Genomic DNA, 13,931 nt, shown 5'->3' with positions numbered 1-13,931 from the left:
TTCCTTCAGGCACCGACCTGTTCCAGACAACTGTCCTTTTCATAAGCATCACAATGGTTTCTCCAGCAGTTTACATGCTGAAATGTAAAAATGTCCCTCATGCGCTCCCCTCCTCACCAGGCCTCTCTTTCTTTTCCCAGGTTGTGATGAATAACTTAAGCCCAGCCTGGAAATCATTCAAAGTATCAGTAAATTCTCTATGCAGTGGAGATCCAGACCGCCGGCTCAAGGTCAGAAACCTAACTCAATTTTAAAATAATAACCTTCCTTTTTCTCCTCATATAAATGTTGGCACACCCCAAATTTTCTGCTTCATTCACCCATGCTTCCACCTTTTAGTATCTTAATGGAGGAAAGAGAGGTTATTTTTCTGTTAAAACCCATTGAAGCTTATACAATGATCTAATAAAGTAAATCCTAATTGTGGTATATCAAAAGATAAAACCTATGGCTTCTCAGAAACAAAACTGTGACAATAACTTCTGATTATACTTAGGAGTTATTTTTAAAAAAATATTTCCGATCAATTGTCTATTGTCATGTAGCATGCTAGCCCACAATTTAGTAGTTTAAAATAATAGTCATTTGTTTAGCTTATGATTCTGTGCTTCAAGCAAACTAGACTGAACCCATCTAAGTGGTTCTCAGGTGTTCTTGCTTGGACTCTCAGGCATTTGCAATCACTGCCCATGAGCAGGTTGGCTGTGCTTCTAGGGGTTGGCTGGCTGACATCTGAAATGACTGGTAGATCATCCTACAGGCTAGCTGGACTTATTCATGCAGTGACCTTTGGGTTCCAAGAAGACAAAACAGAAGCTGCAAGACCTGTTGGAAGTTTAGGCTCAGAACTTATACGGGTCACTTTCTCCATAGTCCATAAACCAAGCAAGTCAATGTGGTTATTCCAGATTCAAGGATGAGGAGATAGACCCCTCTTTTTGATAGGACTGTGGGTATTTTTTCAAAGTACCAAAAACATTTTTTGAGCACTATGAGAACGCAGAAGTTGGAAGAAAAGATGCATTGGAAGGTCGGTAATTACCAAAGAAAGACGAAGGGCTACACCAGCAGCAGACTCCAGGAGATATTCCCCATTAAGGTTCATGATCCAGTTACCTTGGAAGTCCAGAACCTCCAGGCTGCTAATGCCAGAGTTGATACTATCAGTTCATGATAATTAAGTAACTCACTGGAGACTATAAGCCAGAAAAAACAGTTGATTAATGTTCATTGACAAACATGACTATCAAGCAGACTCGGTAATCAATCAGCTCCACCTGGCATTTTGTTGTGGGAAAATCATACGGAAGACAATTGTCAGAAGGTGACTCTTAGAGCCTGAATATGCACCCAGGGATGTTAGATAATTGAGACTGTCCATGACTTCAGATTTGGAAAGCCAGGGCATCTACCTCCACTATGGGAATAATGGTCCATCAGGCAGAGTAAACACTCACATTGACCTTTAAGGGCACCTGTTCCCCAGAAAGTGTGAGACGTTTGCCTTTGTAACTTTACATTCTCCTCACTCCTTTCACCCCACAGTCCTTGTTCCAATGGATAAAGTTCTTTTGATTTGTCCATGTTTCAACCAGGTTAGAATCTCAATCTGGTTGGTTATTCCTAGTCTCTTTAAGATGACTTTATGTGTCTTTGCTTGAACCCATTGTGTGTGAATCCCTGGATTGAACTCTCAATGGACCATTTACTTCATATTCCTGAGAAGCAAGTCAATTCCATCTGATATCACCTGTAAAAGCCAAGGTAGCTCGAGACTTGACTCCTGCTGGAAACTGTTTTATGCCAAAATTGAAACTCCTGGCCATTTGAGTTTCAGGTGGATGATCCTATGCAAGATGGCCAAGAGCTACAGCTTTAGGCATGGCATGGAAATTTTCACCTGTACTCTGAGCAGCACTATCCTGTTCCCAGGGAGATAATGCCCGCTTTTGGTCAGAAGTAAAAGAATACCTCCTTTAGCCATGGATCAGTTTTGTCATGGGGAGTTATTAAGTGGCTAAAAGGTTTTCTGTAACTGAATAAATAAAAATGCATAAAAAGAGCAGTTTGCAGCCTTTTGGATGTCCTAATGTCTCTATAAGAACAAGGGGCAATAAAGGACATGGGTGGGTGAGTAGGCTGATGAACAGACCGATAAACAGAGACAGAGTAGAAAGGCAGAAAATAAAGAGTGAGAGAGGAAGACAGAGAGAGGAATAATGGAAGGAGACAAAAGAGAGGGAGAGAAGGAAGAGGGAAGGAAATAAAGGATGGGTCGGAGTTTCTCAACTGCTGCATTATTGACCATTTATGTCACCTACTCCCCGAGCAGTCAATTCCCATCTCTCTCCCCACTACTGGATCATTTTGAAACAAATCTCAATAAAAAATGCTTCAGTATGTATTGCTAAAAGGATAAAGAATCTCTATAGACATAGACTCAAAACCATTATCATACCTGAAAATATTAAATAAATGTCCTTAAATTCTGCCACTATTTAGATTTACCTGATTCTCTCATTTTTTAATTGGTTTTGTCTGTTTGTTTTTAAGTTAGGATTTAAACAAGGTCCTGGTACTGAATTCGAATATGTCTCAGAAGTATTTTTTTATTGGTTAGTTGTCTGTCCCTCTTTTAACTTTCTTCTTTTGCAGTTTCCTTAATGAAGAAACCAGGTTGGTTTGTCTTGTAAATTTCTCACAATCTCTGTTTCCCAAAAAATGGCAGTTGAGACTTGATCAGATTCAGGGTCTGTCTTCTGGCAACAGTGCCCTAGTATTATTAAGAATTCATGTTTTTGTTTTTGTTTTTTTTTCTTTTTTTATTTCTTTTTTTTTTATTGTAAACAAATGGGATACATGTTGTTTCTCTGTTTGTACATGGCGTAGAGGCATACCATTTGTGTAATCATAAATTTACATAGTAATGTTGTTTGATTCATTCTGTTATTTTTTCCCTTCCCCCACCCCTCCCACCCCTCTTTACCCTCTATACAGTAGTTCCTTCCTCCATACTTGCCCCCTCCCTAACCCTAACTCTAACCCTAACACTAACCCTTCCCTCCCCCCCCTTATGTGTCATCCTCCACTTATTAGCGATATCATTCGTCCTTTGGCTTTTTGAGATTGGCTTATCTCACTTAGCATGATATTCTCCAATTTCATCCATTTGCCTGCAAATGCCATAATTTTATCATTCTTTATGGCTGAGTAATATTCCATTGTATATATATATACCACAGTTTCTTTATCCACTCATCAATTGAAGGACATCTAGGTTGGTTCCACAGTCTGGCTATTGTGAATTGAGCAGCTATGAACATTGATGTGGCTGTATCTCTGTAGTATGCTGATTTTAAGTCCTTTGGGTATAGGCCAAGGAGTTGGGATAGCTGGGTCAAATGGAGGGTCCATTCCAAGTTTTCTAAGGAATCTCCACACTGCTTTCCAGAGTGGCTGCACTAATTTGCAGCTCCACCAGCAATGTATGAGTGTACCTTTCTCCCCACATCCTCACCAACACCTGTTGTTGCTCGTATTCTTGATAATCGCCATTCTAATTGGGGTGAGATGGAATCTTTGGGTGATTTTGATTTGCATTTCTCTTATTACTAGAGATGTTGAACATTTTTCCATATGTTTGTTGATTGCTTGTAGATCTTCTTCTGTGAAGTGTCTATTCATTTCCTTAGCCCATTTGTCGACTGAATTCATGTTTTTTTTTTATGAGTGTTTCAATCTACTCAGTTATTATTATTTCTACGAAATATTGAATTGTTCCTTATTTGACCAATGAAAACCCCTTTACGTTGACCCTTGAGTTCTCTTGACATAAATCTGGTATAAGTGCTTAATAGTTTCCTTGCTTTATGGAAGGCATTTTTGAAATTCATGAATTATGAAATTTTTGCAATTTTATCCATAGTATATATCTTTCCACAGATATTGACTCATGTTTTAATTCCTTCCCATTAATATTCTAGTTCACAGAACTGTCAGATTCATTTCTTTCATTTTGTTTTCATCTGGGGGCAATTTTTATTCTATTTAATTTTTTTTCATAATTAAAAAACTGGTAACATGGTTCCAACGACAAAACTACCAAAGTATATTAGGAAAGGTAGCTTCTGTTCCTGTTCCTTCCACCTTTTATTCCTTTTCTTGTTGGTAATCATCTTATAGTGTATTTTAATACCTTGGAAAACTAATCCCTTCCACTTCTGTGTTCCCTGTCTTTTAAGCATTTTCCTGGACATGTGACCTGTGTCTTATATCTCTTTTGCTTTATAAATACCTTATCTAGGAGAAAAAAAAAAGTCCTGATGGTATTTTCATTGAGATTGCATTAAACTGGAGAATATCATGCTAAGTGAGATAAGCCAATCTCAAAAAGCCAAAGGACGAATGATATCGCTAATAAGTGGATGATGACACATAATGGGGGGGAGGGAAGGGTTAGTGTTAGGGTTAGAGTTAGGGTTAGGGAGGGGGCAAGTATGGAGGAAGGAAGCACTGTATAGAGGGAAAAGAGGGGTGGGAGGGGTGGGGGGAAGGGAAAAATAACAATGAATCAAACAACATTACCCTTATACATTTCTGATTACACAAATGGTATGCCTTTACGCCATGTACATACAGAGAAACAACATGTATCCCATTTGTTTACAATAAAATATAAAAAAAAATAAATAAATGTTGGTGGATAAGATGTCCAAAATCTCAAAAAAAAAAATAAATTTTTAAATTAGACAGAATTTCCTATTTTTAATACTGTCTTTCTACCCCAAAAATAGCATGTCTTTCCATTTGTCCAAGCATGTCTTTGTGTGTTGCAAAAGTACTTGATGTTTCTCTCTTACAGGTTTAGAACATTAAGTTTTAAGCTTCTGACCAGTTATTTACTTATTTGTTTGTTTATTTATTTATTCTGCTATTATAAGTGGAGTCTTCCATTAGACCCTCTATCGTTTGCATACATAGAGGTCACCAAATTTTGTTTTCTTAAACAGCTATTTCATTAAGTTCTCTAGTGTTTATCATAATTTTTCTATTAATTTGGGGGTCTTTCCAAGATTTTTTTCCCTACTTACTTACCTCTAATGGCTCTAGTTATTTCTTTTCTCTAATTGCGTGGGCAAGTACACCCACTAGAGTGTTAAGGAGTAGTGGAGAGAGAGGGCTTCCTTGTCTTATTCATCAAAAGTCCTACAATGACAGAGAATAGTTTTTTTAAGTGATTCTGAAGGTGTCAGGGTTTCGTGTTTTCTCAGCCATGTCTACTGAGCCTGAAATTCCTGTGATTTTATATAGACACACTTAAATACCTTCAACATTCAGAGAGGATTCTTATTTGTTATGGCAACCCTGTAAAGAAATCACACCTTGCAAAATGTCTTCTAAACTACGTAAAAGACATGACACAACTTCATATATAGATTTAGGGTTACATTTAATGTTAACAATTTAATGACATTATATATCAGAGTCAATAAATACCAGAGTTAATAAAGCCTTTATCAAAATCATGATTTCATTTACTTCCAACCACACTGTGATGTAATTTCCATTATCTTCATATTATAGATTTGGAAACTGAGGCTTAAAAACCCGCGTTGTCAAACTCCAGATTTAATGCTCTTTTTATCAGGTTGTGGCACCTCAATTTTGTTGTATTTCACTTTCTAGAAAATAAATCATCCTGATAAGTATATCCCATGACTCTTTCGACCAAAATGTTTTATTTACTGTCATCCTAACATTTAACAGAGAAAATTGTCTGTATGTAACATACTACAGAAAGTCTGAGGACACTATTAATTATTTGATGAACATAAAGGAAAGAAGTGGTGTCAATAAAACTAACATAATGCTTTCTTATGAATGTGTGATTCTTAAGAAAGCATGTACCTCTGAGACTGAATGAAATACAGTCTTAATTGTTCCCTTTGATTTAATCAAACACATTGTTAACAACCAGTACATATTTTTAGGATTCAATGCTGGTGTTTAAAATAGATTCTTCCAGATGGCGTGCCGGGGTCTTGAAGAAGGTGAGAGGGCACCATTAGTAAGCATTGATTAGCACCCTAATTGTGCCCAGTACTGGGGGAATATTCCTGTCAGAACACCATGCAAGCACCCTGAGACCATTTCATCATATATATATCACAGGGCCATTTTCCATCTCCTCCTCTAACATGCGAACCACACAGGTAATTTGGCGACTCCCCTATACAGAGTCTATCTGGCATTCTCTGAATAAGGTTGATTGAAGCTGGATGTCTTGAAGAGGGAACTAAGTTGGCAGGGAACAGTTGCTTCTGTGTCCCCTGGCCCCTGTGCCTCACGCGGGGAAGAGGTCAGGGTTATTAAGTGAGATCATGGTGGAGTGGGACAAATAAGACACAACCAGGCAGAAGGAAGTAGCAGAAGGGAAAGAGAAGCAGCTCCCTAAAACCAAAGTAGAAGCAAGTAAAACCCAGGAACCCATAAAGACCAATACAGGTTAGCAATCAACAAATGACATTTTCACTCACAATTTATCTTGCTTGTCTTTCTGCCTTTCCTCTTGAGCTGCCATGCCTGACTGACTTAAAACAGCCACATGCATGAGTTGCTTTCTGTCATTCCCAAATTGGACCCCTGGTCAATCAGAAAAGTGCCCTATTGAATCAAAATCCCAGACCAGTGACCCTGGCATCCTCTTTTGAACAACTCTCATCAATGAAGCTGGTGCAAGGTGTTTGCATGCGTTGAGCAATGTTGTCCTCTTACTGATTCTGCAGGCCTAACCAACTTACTGCAGGTACCTCCCTTAGGTAGTTCAGCATCTTTTTTTCTCATCTTACCATCTTAGGTATTTGCATATGTGTACTCTGTTCTTGCCCTAATACAAAATCCTTAGCTTTTCTCCTTTAATTACATCCAGTTCTCCATGGTTTTCCTTTCCCATGTGTGACCAGGCCCTCTTGAATTAAAATCACATTTTCTCCACAAATGCATGGTTTTTGGTTTGGACACTCTGAACCAGACTGATGCACAACCACCAAGTGGATTTGACTCCTCGAGTGTGTTCTTTGCCTTGAATCTTGCCCTCTTTGCTCCCAGACCTATACATTCTTAACTTCTGGATCCCTATGTGCCTATAATTTTGTCTCTGATCATTTAGATTTTTTAAAATTTTTTTTTACTTCTACAGACTGCATTTTGATTCATTGTACACAAATGGGGTACAACTTTTCGTTTCTATGGTTGTACACATGTAGATTCACACCATTCACATAATTGTACATATACAGAGGGTAATACCGTCTGTTTCATTCTACTCCTTCCATCCCCCACCCCTCCCACCCCATTTTCCTCTACACCATCCAAAGTTCCTTCATTCTTCTCTGATCATTTAGATTTAGTTGCTATGTTTGTTTCCTTCCTCTTTCATGCTTATTTTCTCTAACAAATCTTCTGGTTCTTACTGTTTAGAAAGGAAGAAACCCATCCCAGTTCCTACGCCCAGATCTCAATCCCTGACAGTGGCTCAGTCCTATCATCCCCCAAATCCATAGAAGGGGCTTCAATCATTAGATAACCCATGGGTTATTTCAACAATTGCTGATTCTTGGTGCAAAACACAGGCAGTTGGAATTGAGGAGACCATTAGCAACTATTTCCAGGATTGTTGGAAACACCTGTAATAGAGAACCTGATTCTCAGACAATTGAAAGCAATTTTATTTCCCTCTCTACTACCTTATAATTGTGAAGGGGGAAAATTGGATGGTTTATGGTCTTCTTAAGTTTTCTTGAGATCTATTGAAATCCAAGTGCTTTCTTTTCAATCTTCTGGAATCGGGGGCTGCTGGTTTTATGCCTGTCCATAGTTCACTCTGCTTAAACGTCCAGGAATTCACAAGAGGATTGCAGACTCATCAAAGTGTCTCTATATTGGATCAACTATGGCACAGGAATTCTTGACTCCACTTAAGTAAATGGCACCCCTGAGGCCATCAGGCCACCTCTCCTGAGATCTTATGATCAATATTGCTGCTTGGAAGAGCAGACTGACTTAAAGAATGTTAATCATGCAGGAACCAAGGAGGTTTCTGAACCTGAGAGGAAAACTACATATTCTCTTCATTTTAATAATTCTTTTCATTAATATTATCCCCTTATTTTACAGGAATTCAAGATTCTGTATTTTGGAAAGTTGCTTAGGATTACACAGCCAAGTTAGCACAGTCAGAGTTTAAACCCAGGACTCTCATGCTGCATGGTCTCTGCTCTGAATTCTACTGAGCTTTTTATCAGGTATCAGGAACTGGGTTAGGCACTATGCTTCAATTTCCTCATTGAACTGTCTAATTATTGTAAATTAAACAATTCTGCCATTAAAAAAAAAAGAGCCCCCATAATAGAAGTTTGTTCATTGCTTACATAACAATCCAAGGTAAAATTTCCAAATCAGTGTCTGCCTCTCCTTTATGAGTGGTTCAAAAACCCAGCTTTCTTTTGTCTTGTGTCTCGTCCATACCTTAGGGCCTCGGTTTTGTTTGCATCCAACAGGCAGAAGGGAAAAATGTGGAGGAGGGCCTCTCTAGGAGTTTTAGTGCTGAAAACAGTATTGGCATCGCTGCCTATATTTCCAGTGACCAGAAATCAGTCACATAGCCACATAGCTGCAAGTGGAACTGCGAAATTTGGTCTATGTGGATGCCCACAAAGGAAAAACAAAAACAAACAACCACCCCCCCCCAAAAAAAAAAAAAAAAACAGATTGTGTATGTGTGTGCGATCAGCTAGCTGCCTCTTCCACAGAGAGAGACTTTTATGATCCCATTTTGCAGATGACAAAACTGAGACTCAGGTGAAATAACTGAATTCACAGAGTTTATAAGTGGCATGAGCATAGTCAAGTCTGTCTGACTTTAGAACCTAAACTCCACACTAGCACTGTCCAATAAGTCTTTCTGTGATGATAGAAATATTCTCTCTTTGAACTGTTCTGAAGAGTGACCCCACCCACATATAGCCACGGTCACTTCTCTCCCTATCTCTCCCCTTTCTCTTCAAGCCTCCTTCTTATTTTCAGCTTCCCATCCCTTTTCTCCAAAAACACCATCCTTTTCACTTATCAAGGAAAATCCCACCCCTTCGTGTGCCAAGACGCTGCTACTAGCGAGGACCTTCTTCTTCCAGTCCTCAGTGACTCCAAAGGGGACAAAAATAGTCTTCTACAAATGGGGGTCAGACTGTGAGAATCAGGTCTGATTTCCTCAACATCTAAAAAGAGAGCATACTTTGCCAAAGCAAGTACTGTTGTTTTGCTTTTTTTTTCCAGGAAACCAAACAAGCTGGTCTTAGATTGAAAAGAATCTTGGGAGTTTTAATGCATTAATGGATATAGAATTTCAGTGAGGAAAATGGAAAGTTCTGGTAATAGGCATGGTAATGTTTCCACGCATTGTGAATACATGAGTGCCACAGAGTATACTTAAGAATGGTTAAAATGGTTAAATTTTTTGTTATGTACCTTTTACCACCATAAAAAGTAAATAAATAAAATATTTCCTGTTAATATGACTTGAAACTTGCCCCTTGTGAGGCTACCTGACCCTGTACGAAGGAATGTGTGACTTCTGTCTCAATCTGGTGGCTGTACCTCTGATGGCTCCTGTTCTCTCAGTAACCTAGCATAGGGGTATGACAACTCCTGAGAGATTCCTTCTGATTCTCAGTTCCTCAGTTCAGAGATCTTTGTGGGTGGCGGGGGAGGGTCCTTCCTTGCCAAGCATTATGAAAAAGAACACAGAAGAGGTGGCACAATCTGGACAATTTATTGTGAAATTTGTCCATGGTCATGCTGTGTATTTAGCTGTCAAGACAGAGAGTCTGCCTGTCAGTCTTTGGTTCAAAATCGTTTTTTTAAGAAATCACCTTTGGAAAACAACTTTCAATTCTGAATTAGGAGCACCAAATGAACATTAGTCAGTCCCCTGAGGAGCTCTCTAGATGAAAGTAGGGTGGGAGTCCTCTTGTCATTTAGATGAACATCTCCCCAGTAGAGAGAACATGCATCTGAACAAATCTCCATCCCTGTGATTGGAAGCAGTTTCCTCACATTATTTAACCATACTTATGGTCCAGTTCTGCACTGAAAATTGGTAAGTAACCAGTTCTTGGGAAGATGCTTAAGAAAAAATGGGGAGTTGGATGAAGATTAATGATGAATGGGAGGAATATTCTGAGTGGAAATTTTGAGAATTCCCTATACAGTTTTGTAGAATAACTCAAACTGGTGGGACTCATAGTTTTGTCAAATAGTGCCCCATACTATTTGACACTGGCTATGCTGATGTGCTCTTATTTGCATTTATTTATTGACCTTTTTTTTTTCTTTTTTACTTACTTGTGTTTATGTGAGCTATTTCATTATTTATTGTGCCACTTTTTTAACACTGAAACTGAAAACATTGCTTCGAGATCTTGATTTTTATCTCTGCACATTTGGAAAAGTTGTTTTTAATGTAGCCTTATCAATAGGAGGATCTTCACAAACTGGGTTGACTTCCCAAGAGGCCTTTGCATTGATTCAGCATCTGCAGAGCATGCAGCTTCTCTCCCACATTTTTAAACATTACACAGGGTACTTGAAAAAAATATCCCAATCCATCTATTTTGGGCATTTCTTTCTGCAAAGTATTTATTTTCAATAAAATCATCAAAAAAAACATGAAGAGAGTTTTTCTCAGCTCCTCAGAGCTGAACATGAGAAGTTCAGCTTTAAAAAACAGAAAGTCCTTGAAGCCAAGAGAAATAACCCTTTCTTGGGAGACTGGGAGAAAAACCTAGAGACCTTCCTGAGGATCAGGAGGAGGTATCAGCATTTCCTCAGGAGACCCCATCTGTCTGAAAAATGCTTGGGCTTCCAGAAAGGGGTTGCAGAAGGACAGGGTTTTGTTTGTGTGGAGTACATGAAACAAATGTCAAGGAAGAGCAAGTTGCTTCTTAGGAAATTATTTTCTTTTAGAGAGCATGTGAATTACCTTCTTATATGTAACCTTGAACTTGCTGCAAAAGAGCACAAATGATTTTTGGACAATCTCAGTAAAGAGAAGAAAGTTAGTGTAATGACCACTCCCACCTCTACCCCACACTATTTGAAGGATGGAAAGCAAGAGATGGAGAAATGCCATCTCCAGTTGCCTGCAGAAGCTGCTCATGCTTGTGCTAGATGTTTCCCCCTTTCACTTGACCTGGTCTCCAACTTCTTTACTAATACAGGAACTCAGCTCTGTCCATCACTCAGATTTGATGAGACTGGAAAGAATCAACTCATGCAAGAGGCAGGTTGCCCCAGCCAGGAAGCCAATACACTTCACATGGATTTACAAAAACTATAATCCCCATGCTTCATACCATGAACATTTTCCTGTATCTTGACACTTATGAAGCAGAATTAGCAACCAAAATACTACCTGGGTGAGCATGGACATTTCAGGGCAAAGGCCTATAAGGAGCCTTGAGAGATTCCACTCTGGTCAGCAGTTTTGACTCAGAATCTCAAGAATCTGGAGAATCAGATTAGATTCATAAGATATGTATTCTTAAAATGCAGAAAATTCTAGGCCTTCATGGATTCATTAAAGCTAATTGTGGGCTGTAGACTCCTGAGTTGTGCCATAGTTAGTCTTGTCAAAGTATAATTTTCAAAAAAGTTAAAAAGCATGACTCTCACTGGGCTACCAAATGAACATGTGTCAAAATTTTATTCAACTCATTAATTAATTAGAAAACCAATGAGATGATAAAACTGTTCTCAGAGAGTTTTTGAGGCATTCAGTCTATATAGTCGTTTTCTCTTTTAAATAGGACTAAGATTTCTAGATACAAAACTGGTTCCTGTCCTTCAGGGTAACACACCATAAACTTCAGGGTTATCTTTGCTTTCAGACAAAAATCATTACGTATATAACCATATTATATACATATATATATATATATATGAACATATAGTTTAACATGCATAATTTTACAGAGTCTGATTAACAAATGGTAAAAGCAGAACAAAGCAATGGTACATTCTGGCAGGAAAATACGTCATCCTTGAAAGGGCCTGTGAAACAGTTTCAGTGTGGCATTGAAAGGACCTGCAGTTTTACTCTTGGACTGAATTCCGGATTGTAGATAATTCTCCTGGCAGGCTGAAATAGCCCACTCAAGCTCACATTTCTAGATCCCCACTGTAAGCTTGAAGGTCCTGTCTGTCCCTTACACCTTCTCCCCCATCCCTGTATAGTTGGCACATTTCTAACCTTCAGATTGTCAGCTCAAAACTCAGTCACTCAGAGGTGTCTTCCCAGAGATCGTTCATACTTGCGTTTCTCCAGTTACTCTCTAATTTACCACCCCTATTCATCTCCCTCACAGCCCTTACCATCATCTGTAATCATCTTGTTTATTTGTTTACATGTTATGGTTGTCTCCTCTACTGAAATGTAAGTTCCAAGGCCTAAGGGAAAGGAACTGGACTATCTAATTCACCTGTACATCTTCAGCTCTAAAACAGTGCTTGGCATGTATGTAATAGCTCTTAATAAATATCTGCTTAGAGGATGGATGGATGGATGGTTATGTGCACAAGCTCACAGTTACATCAGCCAGATCTTATGAAGACATCCCTGCCAGGTTTTGCTATTTAGACCCCTGGAAAAATACCCCTGTCTTCTACTTATCCTTACCCTTGCATATAATGATCTACTCATCAGTTTAATATTTCCATCAATCATTACTGGTCGGGACACCTCCTTTCATTGAAGGCAGGGTCTAGATTCATCATGGAAACTTTTTCCCCTCTTTGTTTCTCTTGAGAACACCCCCATTGAGCCTCTTTATCAGCATATCCCCCTTACAGTTTTTCCCCTTAGGTCAAAATTTATTTTCCCTCCACCAACCCCAGGTTACAAGAAATAAAGGACAGAAGGGAAGAGTCTTGATGCGGAAGAAGCCAACAAGAAAAACATCCCTTTGGGAATGAGGGGCCAGAAGGAAAGTCACAAAAGAAGGAAGAAACAGAATCTTGGTTCATAGCTGGCTTGCACAGCAGAGATTTCAGAGGACAAAGGGGACTAAATTTTTCTTAGAAAGAAACAGGAAAGAAAGCAGCTGTGTGGATTTTCCAAATGTCAAGTCCCTTTCATTTCACTGGCATAACTTCGTGGGGTTAGTACTTGACTTCCTTTGAACAGTCTCTGAAATAGCAAGGACCAAGTCCAGAGCTAAGAATGATAAATCCTGGCTTACCTTTAAGCCATGAAGTTTCAAAGGAATAAATCACAAGAGGGAGGTAGGGTGAGGGAGACAAACAGGATTCAATTAAGTCTCCAAGTGTGTAAGAAAAGAAGGGCCATCCTCTAATTCTGATCCTCCGAACTTTTCCAGCAATTGACTTACATCCCCTCCCCCTTGCCTTTCCCTTGGCAATAAAATCTCTGCCCGACATTACCATTGTTGACCACCCATGCCTGATTGCACTGGCATTTAAAACACTTTATGACAGCTATCCCATGAAAGAATAAAATCACTAAATGGACTTGTCGGGAAGCATTACCTCCAGCTCATCTCCCCTGCAGACCAGCTGGCTCTCTTCATAAACTCTCTACAGTTCCCTCAACCCTGATACTCCCAATAATGAAAGTGACTCCTGAGGGCATGCAATGTGGCAAACCACAACAGACATCAGGACAAGGTCCGCATGTGATCTAGTACAGTCTCATCAATGTCAGCCACATCAGAATCTCCTGGAGGGCTTGTGTAAACGATTGCTGGGTCCCATCCCCAGAGTTCATGATGCAGTAGATGGAGGGTGAGGCCTGAGGATTTGCATTTCTAACAGGTTCTTGGATGCTTCTGATGCTGCTGGTCCAGAGTTCATGTAAG

General features: G+C 39.2%; 1 protein-coding gene across 1 annotated transcript in view; it reads left to right on the top strand.

Moving 5' to 3' along the window:
• The window catches only part of CPNE4 (copine 4), a 559,227-nt gene that overhangs the window by 374,769 nt on the left and 170,527 nt on the right, over positions 1-13,931 (top strand). The window contains exon 7 of the mRNA XM_079101307.1: positions 141-230. Within this exon, the coding sequence (XP_078957433.1) occupies positions 141-230 (90 nt within the window). The remainder of the gene's footprint in view (positions 1-140; positions 231-13,931) is intronic.

Source organism: Sciurus vulgaris (genome assembly GCF_902686455.1).
Source record: "Sciurus vulgaris genome assembly, chromosome: 10".
Classification (NCBI taxonomy): domain Eukaryota; kingdom Metazoa; phylum Chordata; class Mammalia; order Rodentia; family Sciuridae; genus Sciurus; species Sciurus vulgaris.
This window is presented reverse-complemented; position numbering and strand designations above follow the sequence as displayed.